This window comes from Catharus ustulatus, chromosome 13 (genome assembly GCF_009819885.2).
Source record: "Catharus ustulatus isolate bCatUst1 chromosome 13, bCatUst1.pri.v2, whole genome shotgun sequence".
NCBI classification, from domain to species: Eukaryota; Metazoa; Chordata; class Aves; order Passeriformes; family Turdidae; genus Catharus; species Catharus ustulatus.
Genome location: NC_046233.1, coordinates 8250338 through 8274207, shown reverse-complemented (window position 1 = coordinate 8274207; position 23870 = coordinate 8250338). Strand labels below are relative to the sequence as shown.

General features: G+C 40.4%; 1 protein-coding gene across 1 annotated transcript in view; it reads left to right on the top strand.

The window, feature by feature from the left end:
- Window positions 1-23870, top strand: part of PTPRG (protein tyrosine phosphatase receptor type G) — a 395342-nt gene that overhangs the window by 186529 nt on the left and 184943 nt on the right. Inside the window, exon 3 of the mRNA XM_033071407.2 lies at window positions 23073-23252. Coding sequence (XP_032927298.1) covers window positions 23073-23252 — 180 coding nt within the window. The remainder of the gene's footprint in view (window positions 1-23072; window positions 23253-23870) is intronic.

Sequence of the window (23870 nt, the reverse complement as noted above, 5' to 3'; positions counted from 1 at the left end):
AGGTACTCAGTAATCTCAGACTACCCTGGAGAGGTGTCTCTGAGAACAGAAGCCAGGAATAATTAGATTTATAGATAACAATTTTCCCCTTTCTTTTTGGTTATGCTACAAGCACAGTAAAAGTTTTATAGCCTTCATAAACCTGACTGGCACATACCTTTCCCCAGCCTGAAGGATCACTGTATATTACAGATCTGGGCAGTGATCAATGGTACAGTAACAGCACTCACAAAAGGCTTAAGACCCAAAAGATGCACTAATGAGAGAGCACATTTTACATCTTGAATATGCATTATTCTCCTGCAGCCTGAGTGCTGGAGAAGGGGAACTTTTCTATTCAATTATTCTTGCATTATGTCAGGCACAAGAACTGAGGACTGGGTAAAGACTTTCACTGAAAAAACTTCTTTTGAGGATGTTTTCAGTGCAGTGGGATCGCATTGTTCATGGGTGAATTGGGGTCAGGCTTTGCTCAGTCCCCAGTCTGAGTGTTTCACAAAACTTTTGGAAGCTGTCTTTCCAAAAAATCCCTTCACTGTGGATACTCTAAGGTAGGAACCTTCACCTGTGACCTTTGAGCAGTGCTGTCTAGCTGGGGCTAGATCCAAACTCTCTGTGTGTACTAGCAGTAATAACCCTTCTGACAGGACAGGCCCCTCTTTTGAACAACAACAGGTATGTGAAAAGGCATTGGCTGAATTTTGGGAAATTTCTTCCAAGATGTCAAGTGGTGTGCCAGGGATAATCCAACCACTGGCAGTGGCACAATGGCTGATGGAATAATCAGGTTTTGAATGGTGTCTTGTGCTGAAATATTTCTTTGCAACTTTAATAGAAGGTTCTTACGAGAAGAAAGTTATTTTAAAATACTATGAAAATGTTTAAGTAGTTGTCAAGATAAGGATTTGTTTTTTGCAAGCAAATTATTTCATAAAACACTTTTGAAAAGGATTTTGAGCACCTTAGCTAGCAGGTTGTTTCAACCTTATCTTATTCCATACTAGGAGGGCCAGTTTCACAGACATCTCGTGGGTGTTATTTTGTTTTGATTTGTTTGTTTTAATTGAAGTGCTACACACTGCCTCTTTTTTTTTGTTTTGTTTTCCTTGCCGAAAAATATTAAACTGAATGTTAAGAATAACACACAAGCTGCTCATTTCACAAAACTCTGTGGCTGAAAAAGATTCTCGAAAGTGAGCTTATTTCTATTTGTGGAAAATACCAATTTTCCTTTGGTATTTGAATATCAAATATGAAGGAAGCTTAAGGCTTGCTTTCAGCATATTGCTGTCTTCTGGGCAGCCAGCTGTTATCAGCATAGGTATTTCCTCTTTAGATCCTGTGGTCTTGCATGCACTATGCAGTCCTTGGAGAGCAAAATGAGGAGTTAGCAGAGTTATTTGATGCCTCTGCCATCTGCTCTAACTTCTCTTCTCTTCTCTTCTCTTCTCTTCTCTTCTCTTCTCTTCTCTTCTCTTCTCTTCTCTTCTCTTCTCTTCTCTTCTCTTCTCTTCTCTTCTCTTCTCTTCTCTTCTCTTCTCTTCTCTTCTCTTCTCTTCTCTTCTCTTCTCTTCTCTTCTCTTCTCTTCTCTTCTCTCCCTTCCCTTCCCTTCCCTTCCCTTCCCTTCCCTTCCCTTCCCTTCCCTTCCCTTCCCTTCCCTTCCCTTCCCTTCCCTTCCCTTCCCTTCCCTTCCCTTCCCTTCCCTTCCCTTCCCTTCCCTTCCCTTCCCTTCCCTTCCCTTCCCTTCCCTTCCCTTCCCTTCCCTTCCCTTCCCTTCCCTTCCCTTCCCTTCCCTTCCCTTCCCTTCCCTTCCCTTCCCTTCCCTTCTCTTCTCTTCTCTTCTCTTCTCTTCTCTTCTCTTCTCTTCTCTTCTCTTCTCTTCTCTTCTCTTCTCTTCTCTTCTCTTCTCTTCTCTTCTCTTCTCTTCTCTTCTCTTCTCTTCTCTTCTCTTCTCTTCTCTTCTCTTCTCTTCTCTTCTCTTCTCTTCTCTTCTCTTCTCTTCTCTCCTTCTCTTCCCTTCCCTTCCCTTCCCTTCCCTTCCCTTCCCTTCCCTTCCCTTCCCTTCCCTTCCCTTCCCTTCCCTTCCCTTCCCTTCCCTTCCCTTCCCTTCCCTTCCCTTCCCTTCCCTTCCCTTCCCTTCTCCCTTCCCTTCTCCCTTCCCTTCTCCCTTCCCTTCTCCCTTCCCTTCTCCCTTCCCTTCTCCCTTCCCTTCTCCCTTCCCTTCTCCCTTCCCTTCTCCCTTCCCTTCTCCCTTCCCTTCTCCCTTCCCTTCTCCCTTCCCTTCTCCCTTCCCTTCTCCCTTCCCTTCTCCCTTCCCTTCTCCCTTCCCTTCTCCCTTCCCTTCTCCCTTCCCTTCTCCCTTCCCTTCTCCCTTCCCTTCTCCCTTCCCTTCTCCCTTCCCTTCTCCCTTCCCTTCTCCCTTCCCTTCCCTTCCCTTCCCTTCCCTTCCCCTCCCTTCCCTTCCATTCCCTTTTTTCCCTGTGTCAATCATGAGGAAAAAGATATTTTTAATGGGTAGTTATAAATATACCAAGAGTTCTCCTTGCTGTTAACTCTGGAGTGTGTTTGGGACCACCCTCCATGAATCACCTCTTCCTGGTTTTGTCCCTCATGGATTTCCCCATTGAACTGTACATCCTTTTCAATTTGCTGCTGAACTGTTTCTCCTAAAGACATTCACTTGGATTAATCCATCATGATGCTCACAGGAGATATTTTGCAGGTTTCATGGTGTTGAAGACAGTTTGTCTGCTAAAGGGTAGAGGCACAGTAAATGGCTTTCTGTATATTTTTTACCTTTCATTTATTTCCAGCAGCTTTGCAGATATGGACAGCCTGCAGAAATATATATGTGGCTGTGAACAGGCTTGGTGGATATCTAAAATTTAAACAACTTTCTAAACATGTGCCAGGAATGAATGTGAAAACACCAGATTTGCCTGGATCCTTCAGAGAGCTGTTAAGAAAACACTTTGTCTCCAAAACTGGGAATTAATTTGTTTTGCAGTCTTCTTAGCTCCATTTGGCTTATGTGATAAATGGATGTATATAGATGTAAAAGAGGCCTATGTAATGCATGCATACATGCACAATAGCAGCACATGCACATAAACATTTACTGTGTGCATTAAAATTCTGATTGATTTAGGCTTCAGAGAGAAGCCCAGGCTATGGATTTTTCAATGCTTCTCACAGTAGTATTTCTCCTTTTGTGTGGGAAGAAATAGCCACTGTAAAAGCAGGACTCCACTGGAATAATTAAAAGCAATTAGGTCAGTATGTTTATAAGTAGTCTAACAAAGTGCCTACTGAAAAAGAATCAGTGAAATTCTGGTAGTTGTGCAGAGGAACCTGTGAGGAGAATGAATACACAGGAGAGCTCCAGTCAGCGAGATGTGCAGTCCTCTAGCACTTAGCAAATCAGCTGACAAAGGGAGCTTTGAAAAGAAAATCAATTTTAGTAAAAGAATGCATTTATCAGAGCTTGATTAATGATGCAGATAGATCGCTGGGAAAACAAAGGTTTCCACCCAGCTGTTGCAGAGTGCTGGCTGTCCCCAGGACTGGTGTGTGTGCTGGGGTCTGTCCTGCAGCACAGGACATGCACACAGCACCCCTCAGTCACCAGGTTTGGGGTTGGGCACCCCTGGCATCCCAGGCTTTGCAGAAGGAGCCCATGAATGGTATCTAAGGAAAGAAAACCAATTATCTATCGGTTTAAATCTGCAATTACTGGGCTGTGCAGCCACCCTGGGAGGGATTTGCAGTGCACAGCTCAAAAGAACTGCAATGGCCCAGCCTCACAGCCTTTGCACACAGGAACATCAGAAGCTGCAGGGTTAGGCACACAGCCCATCTAGGAGAGCCTGTGTGTGTTTACATCCTTGCTTCAGTTCCTCATTAGTCTTCAAACTGTGGTGGGTTTTGTTTGTCTTGGATTTTTTTTTAAACCTGGTTCTCAAGAGTTTCATGACCCCAAGTGTTTGCTATTGTTGCAAGGAAATGATGCTATGCTTTGGGTTTTTTTTAATTTTTTTTTTTTTAAATGAGCAGTAAATGTTAAATAAATGGAATTTTAATGTTTACTGTTGTCCCAAAGGTAGGTAAAACCATTACCTAATGACCATAATGATGAACAGATTTTATTTAAATTTGGAATAATATTTGATCTGCAATGATGTTAATGTTGATTCTCTTTTAAAAAATCCTCTATAAATATAAAGGAGTAAGTGCTATTAATGCAAGCAATATGAAGCTGAAAGTGATATAATCTGTTTGGAATTCAGTTTACTTCTGTGCAACTTTAGATGCTGAATCTAGGTAGAAAAGCTTCCTAGTTTGTAAAAGCAGAATAGCACATTACGCTACATTTATCTCTTCCTTTGGAATATTCTTCCCTTAAGTTTATCTGGGTGGTAGAAAGTGATTAGTAATTATCACAGAATGATCTTCGAGGATTTAAAATTGATCGTTTTCTACATCAGTTTTTTTTTTTTTTCATTGAAAGGATTTCAAAAATTATATCAAAAATACTTCAATGATGTTTAAGGTTTTCTTATATCATCACAGAAGAAATCTTCAGCATTTCATTTCTCTTGAAAATTGTTTTTAATTCATAAAAATATATGTGAGGTTTATAAAGCAGAAAAGCCAACAACTTGTGTGGTGCCAGTTCCCAAAAACTGCTTAGAGGGATCTGTTCACATGAGTTTCAGAGCTCCAAAAAAACATATTTGTGTGCTTCCATGTTGGACAGAGCCTTGGGCCATGCCTGTGAGGTTACTCTGGTTACAGATGCTGCAGAAAAACAAGAGTGCTGTAGATGTGGGCTTGGTGCTCTGCCCCTTAAAGACCCTCCCTGATCCCTTGGGCTCAGAATGCCAGAACTGTGCAAATCCCACCTGCTCACACACAGCGAGGATTTGCAAAAGACCCTCTGTGCTGAAATCTCATTCAAATCTTTCTGTGTGCTGCTGGGGGCTGGATGCAGCTCTCACTGCTGTTGGAGGCTCCCCTGGTGCTGCAGAGGGAGCAAGAACAAGAAACCTGGGTCGTAGGTCCAAGGTCCCCATTAACATCTGGAATTGCACATGGAAGGAAATTGCAAATCCATAGAGGCTCTGGAGAACAGCTGGAGCATGTTTCCCATAGTTAAAGGGGTATCATTATCTTGAAATGCAATCAAATTAAATAAAAACTGGCCTAAAAGTCTTTTATTGTTTCTAACCTTGGCTGTCCTGCCATTATTTGTTTCACACCCATTATTTATAAGAGAATGAGGTGATATCACCAAATTAGTTGTACTTCATGTGGGTGCTGCAGATCCCAGCCAGATGCTGATGATTAATCCAAAGAAATTTTCCTTTTATCTTTTTTAGCATTAGTGAACCTGGGTGCTGTTTGGGACAGGAGTGGTTGGGGTGCTCTGTTAAAGCTTTGTGACATTGGTGAAGGAAGCTCTTGGCTCTGAGAGGAGCCTGCAGTGATTCCCCAGTCCTTGGAAGGCTGGGACTGACTTGTGCCTTGCAGACTCTGAGGCATGAGGCTGTTTACCACTTGAAGATATGTTGAGCCATTTGAATCTGGCAAAAAAGCCCTGTTAGCATGGGAATATGGACCCCTTCCACCTGAACTTTGGCAGAGCTTCTCATGGGAGCATTTTGGGGTGAAGCCTTTCCTAGCTCAGCGCTTTCATTCAGATTTTATTTGTGTATCAATTAAAAAGTTACCTTTAAGAGACTCTTTAGATATCCCTGTGAAGAAGTACTGACTGTTTATGAGGGTTGAAAATGTTGCAGTCTGTGGTAATCCTCTCCAATGTCACCAAAATGTCCTGTAACTCCTGCAGGGACTGGGAATCCCTGTGGGGTCTGTGTTGGCAGCCACAGGAGCATTCCCTGTAAATGTTTGCATGTTTTAACCTGGTAAAGCAGCTCGGGACATTCAGCTGTAAGGACTTGAGTATTAAAAACTGAATTAATATATTGTCCTACAGATTAGAATGGAAAAACACACAGCCAGATCTTTAATGTCTTTTCTTTACTGTGCACATTGAATAGCAATTATTTTCTGAAGATAGTACATGGTAAATATTTATAAACAAAACAGGGAAACAATGAAACCACAGTGAATAAATAACTATAACATTGAAGTCCTGTTCCACAATAATATACAACTGCATTTCTCACTATAATAAATAGTTCCTTTTTCCTTTCACAGAGTTATACAGTTGTCAGTGTTCAGTTCCAGTGGGGTGATACTCGATATGTTCTGGCTACATTTTTGTTTAATATCAAGGTAGTATTCTTGTTCTGTGCATAAAAGCAAGTAATCTCAAAATACAGATCTTTTTTGGGTATTGTAATTACTGCTTCTTCACCAACTGTAAGAGCAATTAAGCCCCAACTAATGAGCAGTTTTCTACACTATAGTTATTATGCTCTATCTTAATAATACTTATCTCATCAAATAGCTTTCTTCCTTTGGAAAGGAAGTGTCTAAATTCATTACACGTTTTACAGCTACTGGTCAGAGGAGCTTAATCCTTTTATCTTTTAAGGCAATTTTAGTTTCTTTCTGTTCTCAGGTGTATCTGGTTCTGTTTACATTTTTTACCCTCTTTAATTTGTCTTCTCTGGCCACCTTAGAACATAAACTTGCTTTACCTGCAGGGCTGAGCTGGGACTTTCATCTGAAATAATGACTTAATGCCGGCAAGGGAGATGTCCTGCTCTGAGGGCAGGTGCCTGTAAAGTGTGAATTTCATTCTTTGCATTTTAATCTAACAAATTTTGAGAACTGGCTTTTAGTAGGTCGGTGGGTTTTGGCATTCCTTTTTCTAATAATGTCAACAACCATATTTTGAAACACCTAAGCAGTAGCTACCAAAGCAGAAAGGAGCCCTGCACTGTGTGGTTCAGTGGGGAGCAGCTTGGAATAGAAATGGCCCAGAGGGGTGAGGCAGCACTGCCAGGTCTGGGAGTTTTATTGTTGGTCTCACAGTATTTGGTGTTTTTATTTAAGCCACAGCTGCTGGAGTCTTCTAATGAGAGGAAAATTCATTAGCTTCCATGTAAAAAGGCAGCAGTGGTTATGGGAGAGGAGCTTGAATGTCTGCTCCAGGTATTGCTGACTGGGAGAAAAAAAAAAGTTATATAAAAAGACCCCCCAGAACTCTTTGATCATACTTTTATAATTAAATATCATCTTTTGGAGGTGAAATGCATAGTAGGATTGGGAATGCTGTAAACAGAGGGGCAAGTTCTCCGTCCATGGTGATCCCTTTTTCTTCCCAATGTGTTGCTGCAGCCCCTGAGCAGGACCATGGCTCTGTGTGACATATGAGAGGAAAAGCCCCTGCAGGGGTAGTTTTAACACACTATAATTTTTTAGGTCGGTTTGTTTCTTTCTCTGATTGTTTTTATTTTAGAAGCAAACACATCTTCTCATATGGGTTGAGAAAAATTAATCCTAGTGCTTTGTTGAACCATGTTGCCACATGTGAGAAACTGAAGTAAGTCCTACGGTTGCTTAGCTTTTCCTTTAAAAATTCTTAACAGTTTACAACTGAATTTGTAGAAGCATTATTAAATAAACTCTGGCTGTGGCATGTTTGCTCTAGGACCTTGTTTAGCAAAGCACTTTAGTAAATACATAAAGTGAAGGCCATGAATGATATTATATCTGTGCAATGGACAGAGCGCACAAGTGAGTGCTCAGTGTCCACAATATGAGGAGCCCTTGAACTGGAACTGTTCACACAATTAAAGTTAAACATTTGCTGAAAAGACATTGGGTTATTCAGCTATTTAAAGTAAAGCATGTGCTTAAGTACTTTGCTGAATCAGAGCCTATAAAAAGAAATGTTCATAAAAACATGTGAATGCTGAAAATGGAAACTAATGTCTAGTTAGCAGATATTGTGTGGCTACACAAGTGAGCTAAAGCTGGGTGTGAGACCACTTGGCTGGGTTAGCTCTGTGCATCTCACATCCAATCCAAGCTGTGAGCTTTGCTCAGGAGTGTCTGTGCAGGCTGCCTGGGCTGAGTAAAACTGAACTCTATTCTAGGGCAATAAATCCACTGTTTAGTTTGCAAGTCATCATACCAGGAGCATTATGCTACATGATATGCGTGCTATAAAATGCAAGGCTTCTCTGAACCACTTAATCAAGGCATAAACTGGAGCTGTGAGGTAAACTCTGGAGGCTGAGTGTGAGTCAAGATCAATAAGATGTGTCTCAATAACTCTTAAATTAATAAACTTCTACTACTGATTTACTAGCTTCTCTGTGTTAGTGGAGTTATAAGTGGTTACATCCAGAATTTTCTTCAGAATAAGCCCTGCTTTCTTTTTTCTGCTATGAAAACCTGAAAAGACCAGTGAGACCAGACGTAAAAGACACCTAGTATCAGTCACTGATGGTTAAAAAGAGACATAAAAGCGTTGGTGGAACCACTCTCACAAAGTTTAAGTATTTGCATGAGCTTCTGTCACTTATAAAATAATCTCCTCCCAAAGGTGTGCACCAGGTTGTGTTTCTGAGAGCAGGGGCTTGTACAGGACATCTCAGCTGAGCAAGAAACAAAGTGCTGTATGTGCTTTTAAAGCAGTCATTGAAAAAGGCCTGGAAAAGATACAAATAAATCCTATTTTACCAGGGAAAAAAAAGGCAAAAAAAAAAAAAAAACCAAAAAAAAACCCCAAAAAAACCCAAAAAACCCACCTTTTTATTGTTGGATAGTATGAAGTTTGTGGGTGTCATCTAGAATGTAGGTGTCACCCCCCTTCTGAGATAAATAGCAATCCATGGATTTTCGTTTGCTTATAAAGACAATGGCAAAGCAAATCAGGGGAGATTGAAAAGAGATAGTAATTTTAAGGTACTCATTTACCTTTTGGGTCCTGGACCTTCCGTGTGTCTGTGTGTGTGTGTGTGTGTGTGTGTTTCTAGATTTTCCTTTGGAACTACAGAGCCTGGAAAGTTTCTTGTTTAAAATGCTGCACATAATTCTTTCTCATGAGACTAAGACTTTTGTCTCTTGAGTCCACCAACTATGGCCTCAATAAAGCCATTAAATTGCTGAAGACATGCTCTATAATCAGGAAGGTTGGTTTAATTATGTATTTTGGTCCTTGCTCCCAAATATTTCTTCTTTGATTGCCTGAAAATACTTTGAATACTCCTAACTTATTCCTGTACATTTGTACTGGAAAGAAATTCCAGTCATGAATTGAAATCTATTTTATATTTTACTTTGAGCAAAATAAAACCAGAAAGTTGGTCTGCTCCTTAAAAGGCTCCTCCTGGACTCAGTGTAAGGTCATAGATACCACAGGAATACAAACAAGTGCAACAGTGCACTGCTCAGCAGAGTAGGAATTGATCTTGTCCCCACAGTGAGCCAGTCAGCATCTGGATTTTTTTGTAGATGAAACTAATAAGGGTTGACCTGAAGGAAAGAAGATTTTTTAATATTTGTGTGTGGTATTTAGGCTGGATCTGTTGATCTGTTTTCCCCCCTCCGTTGCTTTTTGGGTACTGCAAGTCCATTGACAAATTCCATCAGAGCTGAAAGAAGGAATCTAGGCTTTTAGGAGAGATAGGATTCTGTTATACATCTCTGATCCAAGAAATATTCTCTAATTAAGGCAGTGGATGGCTCTGTTTGGGTCCACTCAGTGTTCTCCAGCCTGGCTGACTTCTCTCAAGGATAGTTCTGGGCAGTGGGTGACCTTTCCTCTGGAGAAAAGTTGTCCAGCATGTCTGCATTTACTGATGAAGACCCTCTGAGGGTGTCTGGATTGAGAAGTCTGCATCTCCATCAGGGGAAGGTGCTGTGTCCTGGAGGTCACCTGCAGTCTGCCACTGCAAATAAGGACCAGGCTGGATACCTGTGAGAAGTAAGCTGCAGATTGAAACTTGGAGAGCAATTAAACATGGGAACAACTTTTTAAAAACAAAAACAAAAAGCCACACATAGTGACTACTCAAGATTAGAGTTCTTCAGTACTCAATACCTTTCTGAGCAAGGTGAAAGCTGTTTTTAAGGCTCTGAGAGGTGGCTTTATGGAGTGTGGTTGACTCATGCTTGTCATGTCAGTACGTGTTATCCAACTGTTTCTTCTGGCACGAAAACATGTTAGTTTTTACTGATACTGTGAGAGTGGAAAACCAAACAAAACCTGAGATTCCTTTCCTTTGGAACAGAGCAAGCTGCAGCAGTCTTTTGGAAATATAACAAGGGTTTCCTTGATTAACTGAACTGTTCACAGACCTGGGTAACTATCGAGGATGTCGGGGGTTAATTGATATAATTTATTTTTGATGAAAATCAGAAAAAACAAAATCTGGTTTCTATTCTATGCATTAATATGCCAGTTAAGCAACTGGAAATACTGCTCAAGGAACATCTAGTTTGTAAATGAATAAGGATTTCAGGCCTGGAGTAGAGAATCTGTACAAACTGCAGCAAAGGCTGCTCTGTTGGAGTGTGCGGTTTTGCATAACAGGTGAACTGAAAATGATGGGTATGACAGGAGCTATATTTAAATGAGCCGAGTTGAAAGCAGTGCAAGAATAGAGGAAAATGATATACACAAATCACAGTGAATTCTGTCCTCTACAGATCTATTTCTTTTGTCCCAAGCAAAAATTGCTGTGATGGAACATGAGGAACTAACTTTTGTGAATTCAGTCGAAACAAGTCTGAGTTTAGAAAAGGTACATGCCTTGTGGCATGTGAAGGGGAAAGAAACAAATGTCTTCTGGAAAAAAAAAATGAGGAAAATAGCAGTTTCATTTTCTAGGAGTTCAGAAGGATTTTTAAGGATTTTTTTCCTTATCTAGAAGGGAACTTCAGGATCACAATTTCCAGTGTTTTGGGTCAATACAGTCATTGAATTTCTGAAAGTTCGAAGTTGGAATGAAAAATACTGTGAATGGGTCATTATACAAGTTTCTGGGGTTTTGTCAATTATTTTTGCATATATTTTGGAGTTTCAGCTACTATTGGCTTAAAGGAAGGACCAGGAGAGTGTAGAGCAAGTGATGGCTGGACTGCAGCAGTGTGGTGTGAGGATCTCATCCTTCCCAGCCTCTGGTACTAGAAAAGTATATTGGTGATTAAAATCATAGTCTAGGGTATGTTCAAGTCAGAGGAGAGCCCCACAAGGCTGCAGTTTCTTTATATTCTCAAGGGAAATTCCTGGTGTTATCAAACTCAGTCTGCACTGGGGTCAGCCCAGCATGCCCACACTGCTTCCATCCCAAGTCACCAGCTCTTTGTACCTCAACCTTAAATACAGCAGTAACTTTACTCTAGTTTTACTTCTTGACATCACTGAGATGACTGAAATATTTCAAGTCGTGTTCCTCAGTGGACCCATTAGGTGGGGAATACAATAAATTTCATTTTTTTTTTATTTAGGTAGTTTTCACTGCCATTTCTCTCAGCTTAAAAGCACTCATGCTTTAAATAGCAATTCATCTTTTCTTTTAAATTTACTGTAAAAGTTGAAATGTGCTGTTTTATCATGCTTCCAGACACCTGTAATCTCACCTATGCTGCATTGAATTGAATCTCCTATTTGCATTGTTTGATTTTTCCCCCTATTTTCTTTTATATTACATGAATCCTGTGTCTGTCCTTATTACACCAGGGTTTCACAAGGGACAGTCAGGATGATCTCCAAGCTCATCCTTTCAGTGAGCACCTACAGCTTACCAGGTTTCCCCCCTAAAGAAATGTCCTATGTGTTGAGCAAAAATGGTAAAAATTATAAATTTTTTTGTTACCTTCCAAGAAACTCCTGCTGGGATGGGCAGTGTGCTGTCTGTTAGCATTGTATCAGAAAGAGCTGCATTTTTCCCAAGTAGAGCTTTGTTATGAAGTTCATTTGACTGAAAATATTTTGCATGCTTAACTACCTGCTGGTGAATTTTTCTATGCCAAGTAATGTGTCAGGAGCTAGCAGAGCATAGTAAGTTAATTACTTGTGTGCATACTGTGAAGGAAAAGCAAACAGCAAGGCACCGGTGATACGAAGAATGAGACTTCATTTCAGTCACCAGAGATTGTGTTGTTAATGAATCCACTCAATCAGCAGGGAATTGGTAATGTAGATAAGCCCAGGTATGGCTGTGTGCTGATAGGAAGATTAGTCCCTCAACCAAAACATTGTTTTTAGTGAGAGTTTGCTAATATTGAATAGTTTTTCAAAAGCACCGGTGAGATAAAGTAACAGCCTGAATAATTATGACTGTCTCAAAAAGACATGATGATGCTGATGATCTTCTAATGTGCTCTGCAGCCACCATATAAATCCAATATCTTACCGATTTCACGGTGATTTCACATTTTTTCACTCCAGATCCCATTCTATGGTGTGTGTCACCATGGGCTGCCCGAAGCTGCTGTGACCCCAGAGCTCAGGGAGGTGTGTTCAGAGCTGCTGCCTTCCCAGCCCACACAGGCAGGGCTGTGGGAGCCCCTGCCCTACTTCCAGGCATCCTTGGTGGCAGCAGGTGAAGATGCTCCCATGGGAGGCAGCTGGAGTTGTGGGAGCTGCAGGCAGTGAGGTGGAGGATGCCCTTACATTGCCCTGTGGGAAATTCATCCTGGGAACAGCTGCATCCCAAAGCCTGCAAGCTGCACTTTGGGGTGACCATCCCTAAATGAACAGTTCATGCAGTGCTAGAGGAAAGAACTTTCATCCCAGCTAGGGTATCTTTTGGGGTTTTTTATTTAGCTTGGTGTTTGAATGTGCACCACAGGTACTGTGGGAGTGAATCTCCTGCAGCTCTCCCCCCGACTCCATCCATCACAGCTTTGCTGCCAGCTTCTGCAGCAGCTGGTTTTAAACCAGAGTGGCTGCTCAGGTGTGTGTGTGGATTTCCCTGCCAAAGGGTAGAGCTGGGAGAAGGGCTCTGGGGCAGGAGAGGGGCTGCTGCCGGTGCCTTCCTCCAGCACTGATGGGTTACTGCCTAAAACTCATCTGGAGAGAAGGGGTACAAGTGAATAAGATCCACATTAGGAACATTAGGTCCCAAACATGATTTGAATTTTTTGGGTTTGTTCACTTTGTTTGGTTTTTGTTTTTGTTTTGGTGGGTTTGTTTATTTGTTTTTTCCTAACTTTGGACTTCCTATTGGAAAATGAACACTGGTTTGGAACAGTTTAAGCCATGTAGAGTAACGTACTGGAAATGACAGATACAGAACAAAAATGAGAAAACTGGTTGTAAATGTTCTCTTGTCAGCCACAGAAGCAGTGCCTGATGGAGTACCTCAGGCTGGACACTATGGCTGCTTATTGTCTTCCTATTCATTCCTCTTAAATTAATGGCAGAAACATAGACTGAATGTTAATAGAAGTTGAGGGCAGGGTTCACAATGTGTCATTAAGTAAAAGCTAGCAATCTCCCAGCAACTCTCCTGGGAGCTATTTTACTGGTGCATATTAGTGAAAGGGACAGCTGGATTGAGAAGGCTGCTGGAACAGAGATGCCATTAAGAACTTAGCTGGGCAAAAGTTGATTTTCACCTAAAAAGGCAATATCGTGGCAAAGCCAGTATTTGTCAAGATTTGATGAGTGATTTTGGGGACTGTAGTGTTTTCTGTGATGTGATTAAACTATGAGGTCCTAATCTGGTGGCTGTCTCTGGTCAGGTTAGGATCAACAAGGGGTTTTGAAAAGCTGAGGGTGACATGTTTCAACAACAGATAATTTTATCTTCCTGGCTTTATTTTTTAAATCCACCCTCTGCTTAGGATACCTCTGTGTTTTTTTGTAAACCTGAGCCAAAGCAACAAGTGAAAATCAGTTTTGTAGTAGGTTTCTTTTGAAATGATGAGTACTTTCAGCAGTGCCTCTGGATAGGTTTTATTGATATCAGCCCTCCCTCCCTTTATTCCCTTTCTATATTGCTCTGTGCTCTCTGTGGGTGTTTTATTAACTTGCATCCTGCAAAAATTCAATAAAAATATACAGTTTTTTCCTGTCTTTCCTCCTGCTTTTCTATTTTTTTGTGCTGGCTTTCAGAGACAGAGCTCTGGGGAGGGCTTCTTTGGTTAGTTACAAGGAACAGATGGGAATCAAGAAAAGGTACTTTCTGTTCCTGTACCCACCCAAATTGGAGGTAATTAAGTTACAGTGATGCATCATTTACGTTAGCAGTTCCTTTGCTAAGATCAAGCCTATTAAGGGTACATGTGAGAAGTAATAGGACTCAAGTTTGTGGTGCTTTGAGAAATAACTGGAACTGGTTTTTTTCCAAATGTGTTTGCAGGTACCCTGGCACCAAGATCTGTAGTGGGGCAGTTGAGTCTTGCACTGCTTTTTATCTCCATAGCTCTCTTCAAGTTCAGAGCAATCCTTGCAGCTGCTCTGATCAGACAGGTGAACTTCTACCTTTATAAAGGAAGGGAGTGAAGTGGAGCATGTAGCTCCTGGTGGTAGGAAGGAGGCAGAGAAGCAAGATGGGAATTTTAGATTTCCTGACGTAAATGTCATGGCTTGTTACTGTCACTGTCATTTAGTGCTCATGTCTGAGCCCCTGGGCAGGTTCAGCAGCATGGGAGCACTGATGCTTCAGCAAGGTCTCAGTCAAGCCCTCAAACAACCCATGAGCTCTGGTTCAAACATCACAAAAGGGTTCCTGAGCCCATCATAGTCCTCTTGCACATTTTCTTCTTGCCTCACTACTCCTGCAGCCTGAGGTCTGTCTCCCACAGTTTCAGCTCAGCAAATGTTCCCAGGCTGCTCCCCAGTTTCAACTCCAGATCCTACAGGATTTTCACCTGCAGTGCCATTGTAAGATCACAGGCACAGAGTGGCAAGTTGCCTGCTTGTCTTCCTGGCTTTTGCATGCTCTGGGTGTTGGCAATGGTGGCTGTAATTAGCACTGAGCCAAATTCATCCTCTTGCTTCCTTTCCTTCCAACAAAGTCTTGCTGAAGCCCCCAAAGCCTCCATCTGCATCCAACAACTCTTGAGTGGGAAAGTTTCTCGCCCAGTTTCTTCCTCTTGTTTGCTCAGATTTATTTTCTCAGAGCTTTGTTCACGCTGTGCTTTCTCCTTGGAATAGCACAGATGGAACCATGGTTTACATCAACATTATATGAGCTTGTGCTTTTTCATATGCTTAATTCCATGAAACACCAGACTTATTTCTTCTTTTATCTTTACTGTCTGGAAGAAAAGACTTCTTTTTTTCTTTCTCATGGGAAGGTTGATCACCTCTCTGGAGTGTTAGTGCCAGCTCTGGAAGATGGCCTTGGAGAAGAAAGCATGAAGCAAGGTGTTACAGAGAAGGGGAGGTTAGCCCAGGGGAATGCATCTGTTCAAGTTTGAGATGCTTTATATTGTGTTTGTCTTATTGTTCAGTTTAAGCTTTTTGAGGCAGCTGCTTTTTTGCTACTGAGGTTTGGAAGAATGGAGCCCCTTTTCCTTCTGCTGCGTTGGGGAACTGCTGCAATATAAATATCCCTCCTGTCAAGGTCCATCCTTATACAGCTATTGCTCTGTAAATTAAAAAAAGGACAGTTGAAAAGGGAGACCCTTCTCCAGACAAACTTGGCCTGGATGTGACTTGTCCAATGTAACCATTACTGAAATCTGTGTCTTCCTCTCAACAACACAAAGTGTTCTCACTGAGCTACTGCATTGATTCATAATACATCTTCATGCTGTAATTTCCATTAGGATTTATACTTTTTAAAATTATATTTAGGAAAAAATCTATTTTTATGTCTGTCTCTAGTCTTCATAGGGCTTTACTGAACCAGTATAGGAATAGAAGAAAGGTAATTTACGATGCCTTCATATAAATTAATCTCCTGTTTTTTCCTTATATTGTAAGTTATCACCTCGTTTATTATATGCAGCTCAGGGTGAGCAGTTTTTAAAAGGCCTCTGACAGTTATGAAATGAATGGTGTGAGATGTCAGATACATTTATTAAAAATGTAGAAAATTGTAAAAAACTGAGGATGTGGATATACATTGTCTCAGTCACTTGCCACCAGCAGGCACTTTCAATACCACAATTTATCCTCCCACTCAGTGAGTTCTGCATAATAATTTCATTGATATTGTTGTGCTCTGTGCTCAATATAAATAATTTTGAAATATTAGTTGTAAAATTCAACAGGTCATTAGGCAAGTCTATCTAGAGTTTATTGTGTGAGACACCCCTGAAAAAGCCCCAAAGTATTTTGCCAGCACAGCTAAACTTAGCACGATTTTCACTTTTGTGTGGTGGTAAATTATTCAGCTCACAAATGCTAAAACTTGAAATGTTTATGGAAAAAGCTTGTTTTAGTAATTACACTTACTCCACTTTTTTGTGAGCTTCCTGCAATGTTCGTCCTAAGGTCCTGGTGTTTCCTAATGTTGGATATTTTTCATACATTTGTGCCACTGGCAGGTTGATAGGTACAGTGGGAGCTTCATACAAGATTCATGGCAGCTTCATACTTTTTTGAGGAACAAAATTGAGATGCAGAAAGTCTATATATGAATGGGGAGGATATATAATAAAAAAATCACTGCATTTGTAACTGCATAATAGAGAATAGTTCACTAAGGAATACAAAGGTTGAAAACATAGATTAAAAACTTCACCAAAGGTAATTGAAGGTTAGGAAGTTTAATTAAAAACCCAGCAATAACTGTAGCATCTGTGTATATGAAAATTTAAGGAGAACATGCACATCACTCTGTCTTTCAGTTTAGAAGCTGCAGACATTATAGGACAGTTTATATTTAGGAGTGTGATTTAAAGCCTTTCTTTGCATTGGCACATTGGCAGTGTGACAGTACCACTGCCACCATCAGTTTTGAAGATCAGCTTTGCTTGCACAGCCACATGGCTGGGCACTGCTGTAGCTGTGGTGGCATTGGTGCTTCTGTGCTGCTGCTGGCTCAAAGGTTATCTACATCCAACCCCTTTTTGTTCCATCTTCCTGTGTTCTGTTTTAGTTCCACCAGTACTGGTTAAGATATGCCTTATGGGAGATTGTTCTTGGAGAAAGTTTCTTTCCGATTTTTTGACTTCTCAGAAAACTGTCCCTGGTTGTTTACAGCTCTCCAAACCTTGCACCCCTTCCCTGTACTGAGCTTGCAGATTGCTTAGACCTGTTTGTGTCTCAGAAAGCTCTTCAGGATCTTGCTCTTGGTATTCGGTCTCATTTTTCAAGCAGTAATTGGAATTTTCTGCAAGCACAAGTGTCTCATGTTAAACAGAGTGATGACAGAGAATAATAAAATGAAAAGCCCTTTTCCCCCAGGGCAGGAAATCTTTGTTCAAAGCAGCACTGTGAACTCTTAACTACAGGCTCTCTTTCTCCATCCCTTTGATTTTGGTATGCCATCACTTTAGAGCAAGACAGTATAATTTCAGCAACTTTTCCCCCTAATATAATGATTTAACAACCTGGTTGCTTTCTCTGCAATGGGAAGACCTCTGAAAGATGCTACTGATTTTTATCAAGGCTTTCAGGGATTTTTATACCTCTACCTCTGCAGCCTGATGCTAAATCAATCAGCAAGAGATATGTCATTCAAATCATTCTTTTTGGCCTTGTATCTAAATGAAGTCTTTAGGCTTCATCCTACAGATTTCACTTTATTTCTCCTTCCCAGGAGGGGACTGGAGGTGAGAGGAGAGGGTAAGAGGAGGCTGATTTTTCAGCCACTCTGGATCTGCAGTGCCTCCTGTCACTGTTTATGTGGCTTAAACACATTCTATGGTTCCTCCCTGGACTTCCTGACACAGCTCCTTTTAAATGGCAAACAGTGATGATGGGATCTCCTGGCACCAAGTAACAGCTTCAGGTTTTTTTGGTCCCAGATAATAGAGAGAAGCCCTGGGACTGAGATTTCTGAAGGATCTTAACATGCTTTACTTTTGTAGTGAATTTCACTTGTTTGTTTAAAACAATTTTTTCCTGTTTGAAAATCCAGCCTGCTATTGAAGTTCATTTCTTTGTAGCTGTGCAAGGGCACCTCTTCCTTGTTCTTTCTCTGTGTGGAAGAAAGGAACTGATTTTGTTTACTGATGGTGACATTTCAGTGTTTCTTGAGATTTGGCTCGTGATGGAGCAGTTCAAGTAGGACAGAGACCTGGAGGCAGAGATTCAGATCTGCAGTTTGCTCAGCTAAATGCTGGAATGGTTGGGCAGGTCATAGCTGCCAGTCTTAAAAGGGAAACATCTCCATTTATCCAGAGCCTGTAAAGCTTACAGAGGTTCTTACTTGTCTTTAGGCTGCCCCTGCAGAGCTGTGCAAGCAAAGGTTGGGAACTCTGGTTTTATTTGAAGAGGAAACACTAATTCATTCCATCAGTCCCTAATAACTGGTTGGATTTTGCCCTAAGAGAAACATGGAATTTTCTCCCATATTAAGATGATGGGATGTCTCCATGAAGTGACCAAGCTAATTGCAGAAATGAGGGGATTTGATTGCTTTGCAATCATTATTACCATTTTCATTCAAAAATGAAAAGTAAAGAGGCATTGAATACAGACAAAAATTTGTCTGAGGTAATTCTGTTAAAAAAAGATTCAAGAAGAACAAATAATAAAAAAGCTCCAAAATTAAAACCCCTAAACTAGTTATTTCCATGTCAGGGCTGAAATATTAAGCCACATTTTTGTAAATAATGTTTAGAAAACAAGTGAAATTATATATTAAAAAAAAGATATTTCTAACTCTTTACAAATGAATGCTGAAAATCATATTACTCAAAAATTGCTAATTTCTGTTAAACTCCCTCTGTGTAAAGGTATATGTGTTACACACCAGTTTATATCAGAGTAGCTGATCCATTAATTCAAAAGTTCTGCAAAATTAAGGAAATGCCAATGGTTTTAATAACAGACGTTTTAAACAAAACCTGTGGGAGAAAAACAAATACATTTGATTTTTTTTTTAAAGTGGAAGTTTTTATACAAACTTTAATTAGATTTTGGCAGAATACATTACTTTAATGGTTTTTCATTAATGAAGACTGCTCATTGCTTTGTACAGTAAAAAGAAGAAAAAAGTAATCTTGGATTATATTTAAGGAGCAGACTGTATTAAAAAACTATTAAAGTTACTGCAGTCATTGACAGAGTGATTTTGCATGAGAAAGGAATCTAGCAAGTGTCAGGTAGTTTCAGAGAAGGATGGGTGATGACATCTCTGGCCTGAAGTGTGGGTTGGAATGTGAGACCCCAGGATTGCTGAGTTCCCTGAGCCCAGCTCTCCTCCAGCCTTGGGAGCCAGTGGCTCTTTAGTCCCTGATTTCAGCAAGGTTCAGTTGCACAGGGACCTGGCTCCCCCCCAGCACTCCCTGCTCTTGCTGCCATGCCTTTGGCTGATCTGGGGTGGGTCCAGCCCTTCAGCTCTTGGCTGCTGTTCTGGGAGGAAGGACTGACTTCAGTTCCTGAAGATGCCAAACATGATCAGTTCTCATTCTTTCTGTGCTGCCTCTGCATCAAATATTCCAGCTCTAGGATGGGGCTGTCTGATGTTCACCTTAGCCTGCAGGTTGTCCCCCCATCTCAGTGGAAATTTGTATTATTTATTAACACAGGTGTGGGCTCTTAACTTGATTTCTGAAAACCGAATTATTTATCAACCTTAAAAGGCCAACTCAAATTCATTTGAAATTTTATTTGATTTAAGTCACCATGCTTACTGTTGGAAAAATGAAATACAAATAGCCATAAGTTCCTGTGTTTCAGATGGGTAAATGTCACACACAGAATTACAGGATTTCTTTTTTTAACTAGGTTTAAGTGAAACAGAGTCTTTATTTAGTGTCATGTTTTTATTTAAAAGCATTTATTTAAAGTTCTAAAAAACAAAGAATTCAATAAAGCAAGACAGGTGTAACTGCAAATGATTAATGATATAATTCTCAGTACTTTATAAAGTGTCTAACGCTGAAGAGATTTATACAGTGCAGAATGGCAATTGTGCTTTGATGGAAGGAATAGGTAATCAATATCTGCAAGCTTGGAAAAAGTGTTCTATTTCCTCCTCTAATGATATAGGGCTTTTTTGCAAAGCAAGGATGTCTGGAGCATGAGACACTTGGAAGAAGAATTAATTTGAAATCTGTAGTGGAAGATCAGTTTTAATTGAAACTGCACTTGAATGTCCATGGAAAAAAACAGGCAGTTGAGCCTGAACCCTTCTGATGGCCACCTGAGAATTGGTGAATCCCACTGCACTATTCTTGATTACATTTTATAGGTTGTTGAGCACTTTTTTTTTTTCTGGGTAGGAACTATATTTAGTTTGGTTTCAAACTCAAAAGTTTTCCTCTCCCTCCCTGCCCTGCCCTTTCTGTGGTCATTGTTAAGGCTGGGGCAGCCCCAGTTCTGCACTACTGCAGATGTTGGGCCTCTATATCTGTCTCAAGCTGCAGCCATAATGGTGCAGGTCACGTTGCATGTAGTCATTTACATATCAAAAACTTGTGAAAGAAATTAATGACAGGCCTAGCCATTTATAAAATCCTGGGCTGATTTTAACTAGCAGGTCTTGAACCTCTAAATCGGAGCTTAGCCTTACGACTGTAATTTGTGATGTCAGGACTTGGAGTCACAGCACCAGCACTAAGTTGAGGTTTTGAATTGCTGAGAGTTTCATTGCATTAGATTTTTTTTTTCTTTAATAATTCAGCATGAGTATGGAAACATTTTATGCATGGGAACTTATACTGACACACGAAGAAAGCAGATACTGCTAGGCTTTATTTTGTTAGATTATAGATTTACAAGCAGATGAAGCTACTGTGTTTATGGAAAGAGATTTATTGCTGTTAAATTAATTCAAGCAAGTTAAATTAATTTAAGAAAAAGAAAACCAACAACTTGTTTTTTAAAATGAAACAAAACTAAGACCTAAAAAAGGTCTGTGAAGCACTGCATTTCAGCAAGAGTCAGTTCAGATACCTAAGTCATTTGGGGGTTTAATTCAACATGGTGGTTTGTTTGTTTACCCTTATGGCTTATTTTATTCATTTTGACAAGGCAGTTTTCACTGCAAATAGGTTGAGAGCTGGCTATACTTTAAATAAATAAATAAATAAATAATTGTGACAAGATGTGTGGAAGAAACCCTACAGTCCCTGTTAAAATAAATCTGCCTACTTTATAAAAGGGAAAAATTCCTCATTGACACCAGAATACTTAAAAAAGAAAAATTGGACTGCACAGCTCCTTTTGAATGCACAGCTGAAACCACTGTGATAGCCTCAGTGGGCAGAGTGCTTTTGAAAAGCTCACCCCTTGTTTATTATAAAGCCAAAAAATGAGAGCTGGCGGGTTTGATTGTGTGTAGTGCTAAATATGTAAAGCAAATTCCCAAATTTCATGGGGTAGATGCAAGGTTATATATAAAGTAAATCTGAATTTCCAATTAACTCACTACAAACCAATTACCAAGTGCATCCTGATTGGGGAAATATAGCTGTGTTTGAGTGGAAGACATTTGTTCTCCCCACGTAGGAGTTTTAATAATTCTCTTCTCCTTAGTTGTGGTACATTGGGAAATAACTGAAGGCAGCTCCTCCTGACAATATAAGTTGAAGCCTGAGATTAAAAAGCTGATTTTTAACCTGGGCAGATGATGTCAGTGATTATTAAACTATATTGCAATTTTGCCTAATTGTACTTGAAAGTAAAATTTTCTTATTGTAGTTTGGGTACCAGACAGCATTTGTGTGAGGTGAGTGTAGCAAAATCTAGCTATTGATTTAGTGTCCTGCATCAGCTCATGAGAAGAGAGCATGAATGCACTTTGCAGCTAGACAGATTAAAACCCAGGGGCCAAGGAAGCTGGCCTTCCCAGCTGCTGGGTTTGGATGGTGCTAATTGAATACACATATGCTTCTCCATGCAAGGGCAATAAATGCACCTTGGTGCATCATTTCCTGCTGGCTGCCTCCCGAACTGACTGTGTAGTTCAGAGGTGTGACACAGGTGTGACATCAGGACTCTCAGGAGAGCACAGTTCAGCTCTGGGTTGTAACTTGGTTTTGGTAGTTTAGCTTGGGCAAATTGCTTCCCTTCTCAGCCATCAATTTCCTTGTCTTTACATGAGAATAATGTATCTGATTCCTGCTGGAAAGCACTTCAAGAACTGTGAGCAGCAAGTGCTTTGCAAGAAATCTGTGCTGTTATTTCAGGAGCTTTAACCACTGTTTGCACTCATAGGAAGATAAGCTCTCTGTTAATGCAACTTAAGGGTTGGAGAGGGAGGTCATAAGAAAAATCTGAAATTCATTTTAGATCCTCCTAAGTGTGGTGCTGAGAGTCCCTGGTGTTGTAGTACATCTCGGGCTGGTATGTGCTGTGGATGGACAAGGTCTTTGCCTCAGACCTCTTACTTTTCCATATTATTTTAATTGTTCATAAAAAACAGAAAATTCATGAAAGAATAGCAACAAAAGAAATTTACTGTGTATTCCTGACAGGTCATTGTCCTGTTTACTTCTTCCAGAGTAATTATTTTTCAGAAGTAATTTTTCCAGACTAATTTTTTCCCCCATAGTTGTTTTCTTCAAATTTACTAACATACATTTACTTTAATTCTTTCTTTTAATCTTTTCTGGCTTCAAAACCTACAAAAGAAATGAGATCATTAATGAAGATCATATCTAAACATAGTATTGCAAGAACACAAGTTAATGTGTGTCTGTTACTTTATTTGTCCATAAGGAAAGGATAAACTATACAGTAATATATTAAGGCTGGAGCTTTAGGGAAGTTCCTGGAGCAACATGGTAATTGATAACATATGCACAAGGGGAGCTTGGGAACTGCAGAAAGTTTAATAGAATAGTTGTTTTTTAAAAAGGCCATTGTTCATTACTGCCAGAGGCAAAGTTGGAACACGGCACAAAGCCAAAGGGTTTCAGTCTCCTCATAAGTTTACAAGTCTTAACCTCTTTCAAACGTGGGAATTGTAACTGTGGTGGGGTTACCTGGAGAGCTTAAGTGCTTCATCCTCTCACTTAAGAGTCTCCAGCACTGCAGAGCCACTGGGATGTTGACATGGGTGTTTTTTAACAGGTACCTATGGTCCCGAGCACTGGGTGACTTCCAGCGAGAAGTGTGGGGGGTCTCACCAGTCTCCCATAGACATCATGGACCACCTGGCCCACGTGGGAGATGAGTATCAGGAGCTGCAGCTGGATGGTTTTGACAATGAATCTTCAAACAAGACTTGGATGAAAAACACAGGAAAAACAGGTATGTTCTCTTCTGCTTGTCTCCATAGCCTGACTGCAGTCAATTAAAAATTCAAGCCATGTTCCACCCTCCTCCTTTTTCATTGTTCTGTTGTTTGGGTTTTTCGTCTTTTTTTCTTTTTAATGTAATTTTTCAATAGAAGCCACCTACCTCTGCCTCTGCATTCTATGCAGAGCTAGTTCTGCAGATTGATTTTAAGGGGCTTTTTTTTTAAGGGCTACTTTTTTTTTTGGTGTGGTTTTGTTTGTTTGTTTTTTTTTTTGTTCTCAGTCTAAACTAATTCTCTTGGTAGTCAGTTATTCCTCAGAATAAAAGGCAGTGTAAGAGTTTCAAGGTGTAACCTTGAATTATCAGCTTTGGGAGGCTGTAACACCTAATCCAGAAGAATGCGGAGATGCAGGGCTCAGGGGGAAGGAGAGGGGAAGTCTTAGAAATTGGAAGATTTTAGAGAAGAAAGAGCAATAACTGCTCAGAGTAGTGGGGGCTTATTAATGTGTTTCTGATATGATTATTGCACAGTTTTCTTCACTGAACTGTATCTTTTTCTGCTCTGTCTGTTCTGGCTTTTAGAGAAAAAAGAGCAGGCACACATAAGAGGACTGCTTATTTTTACCAAAA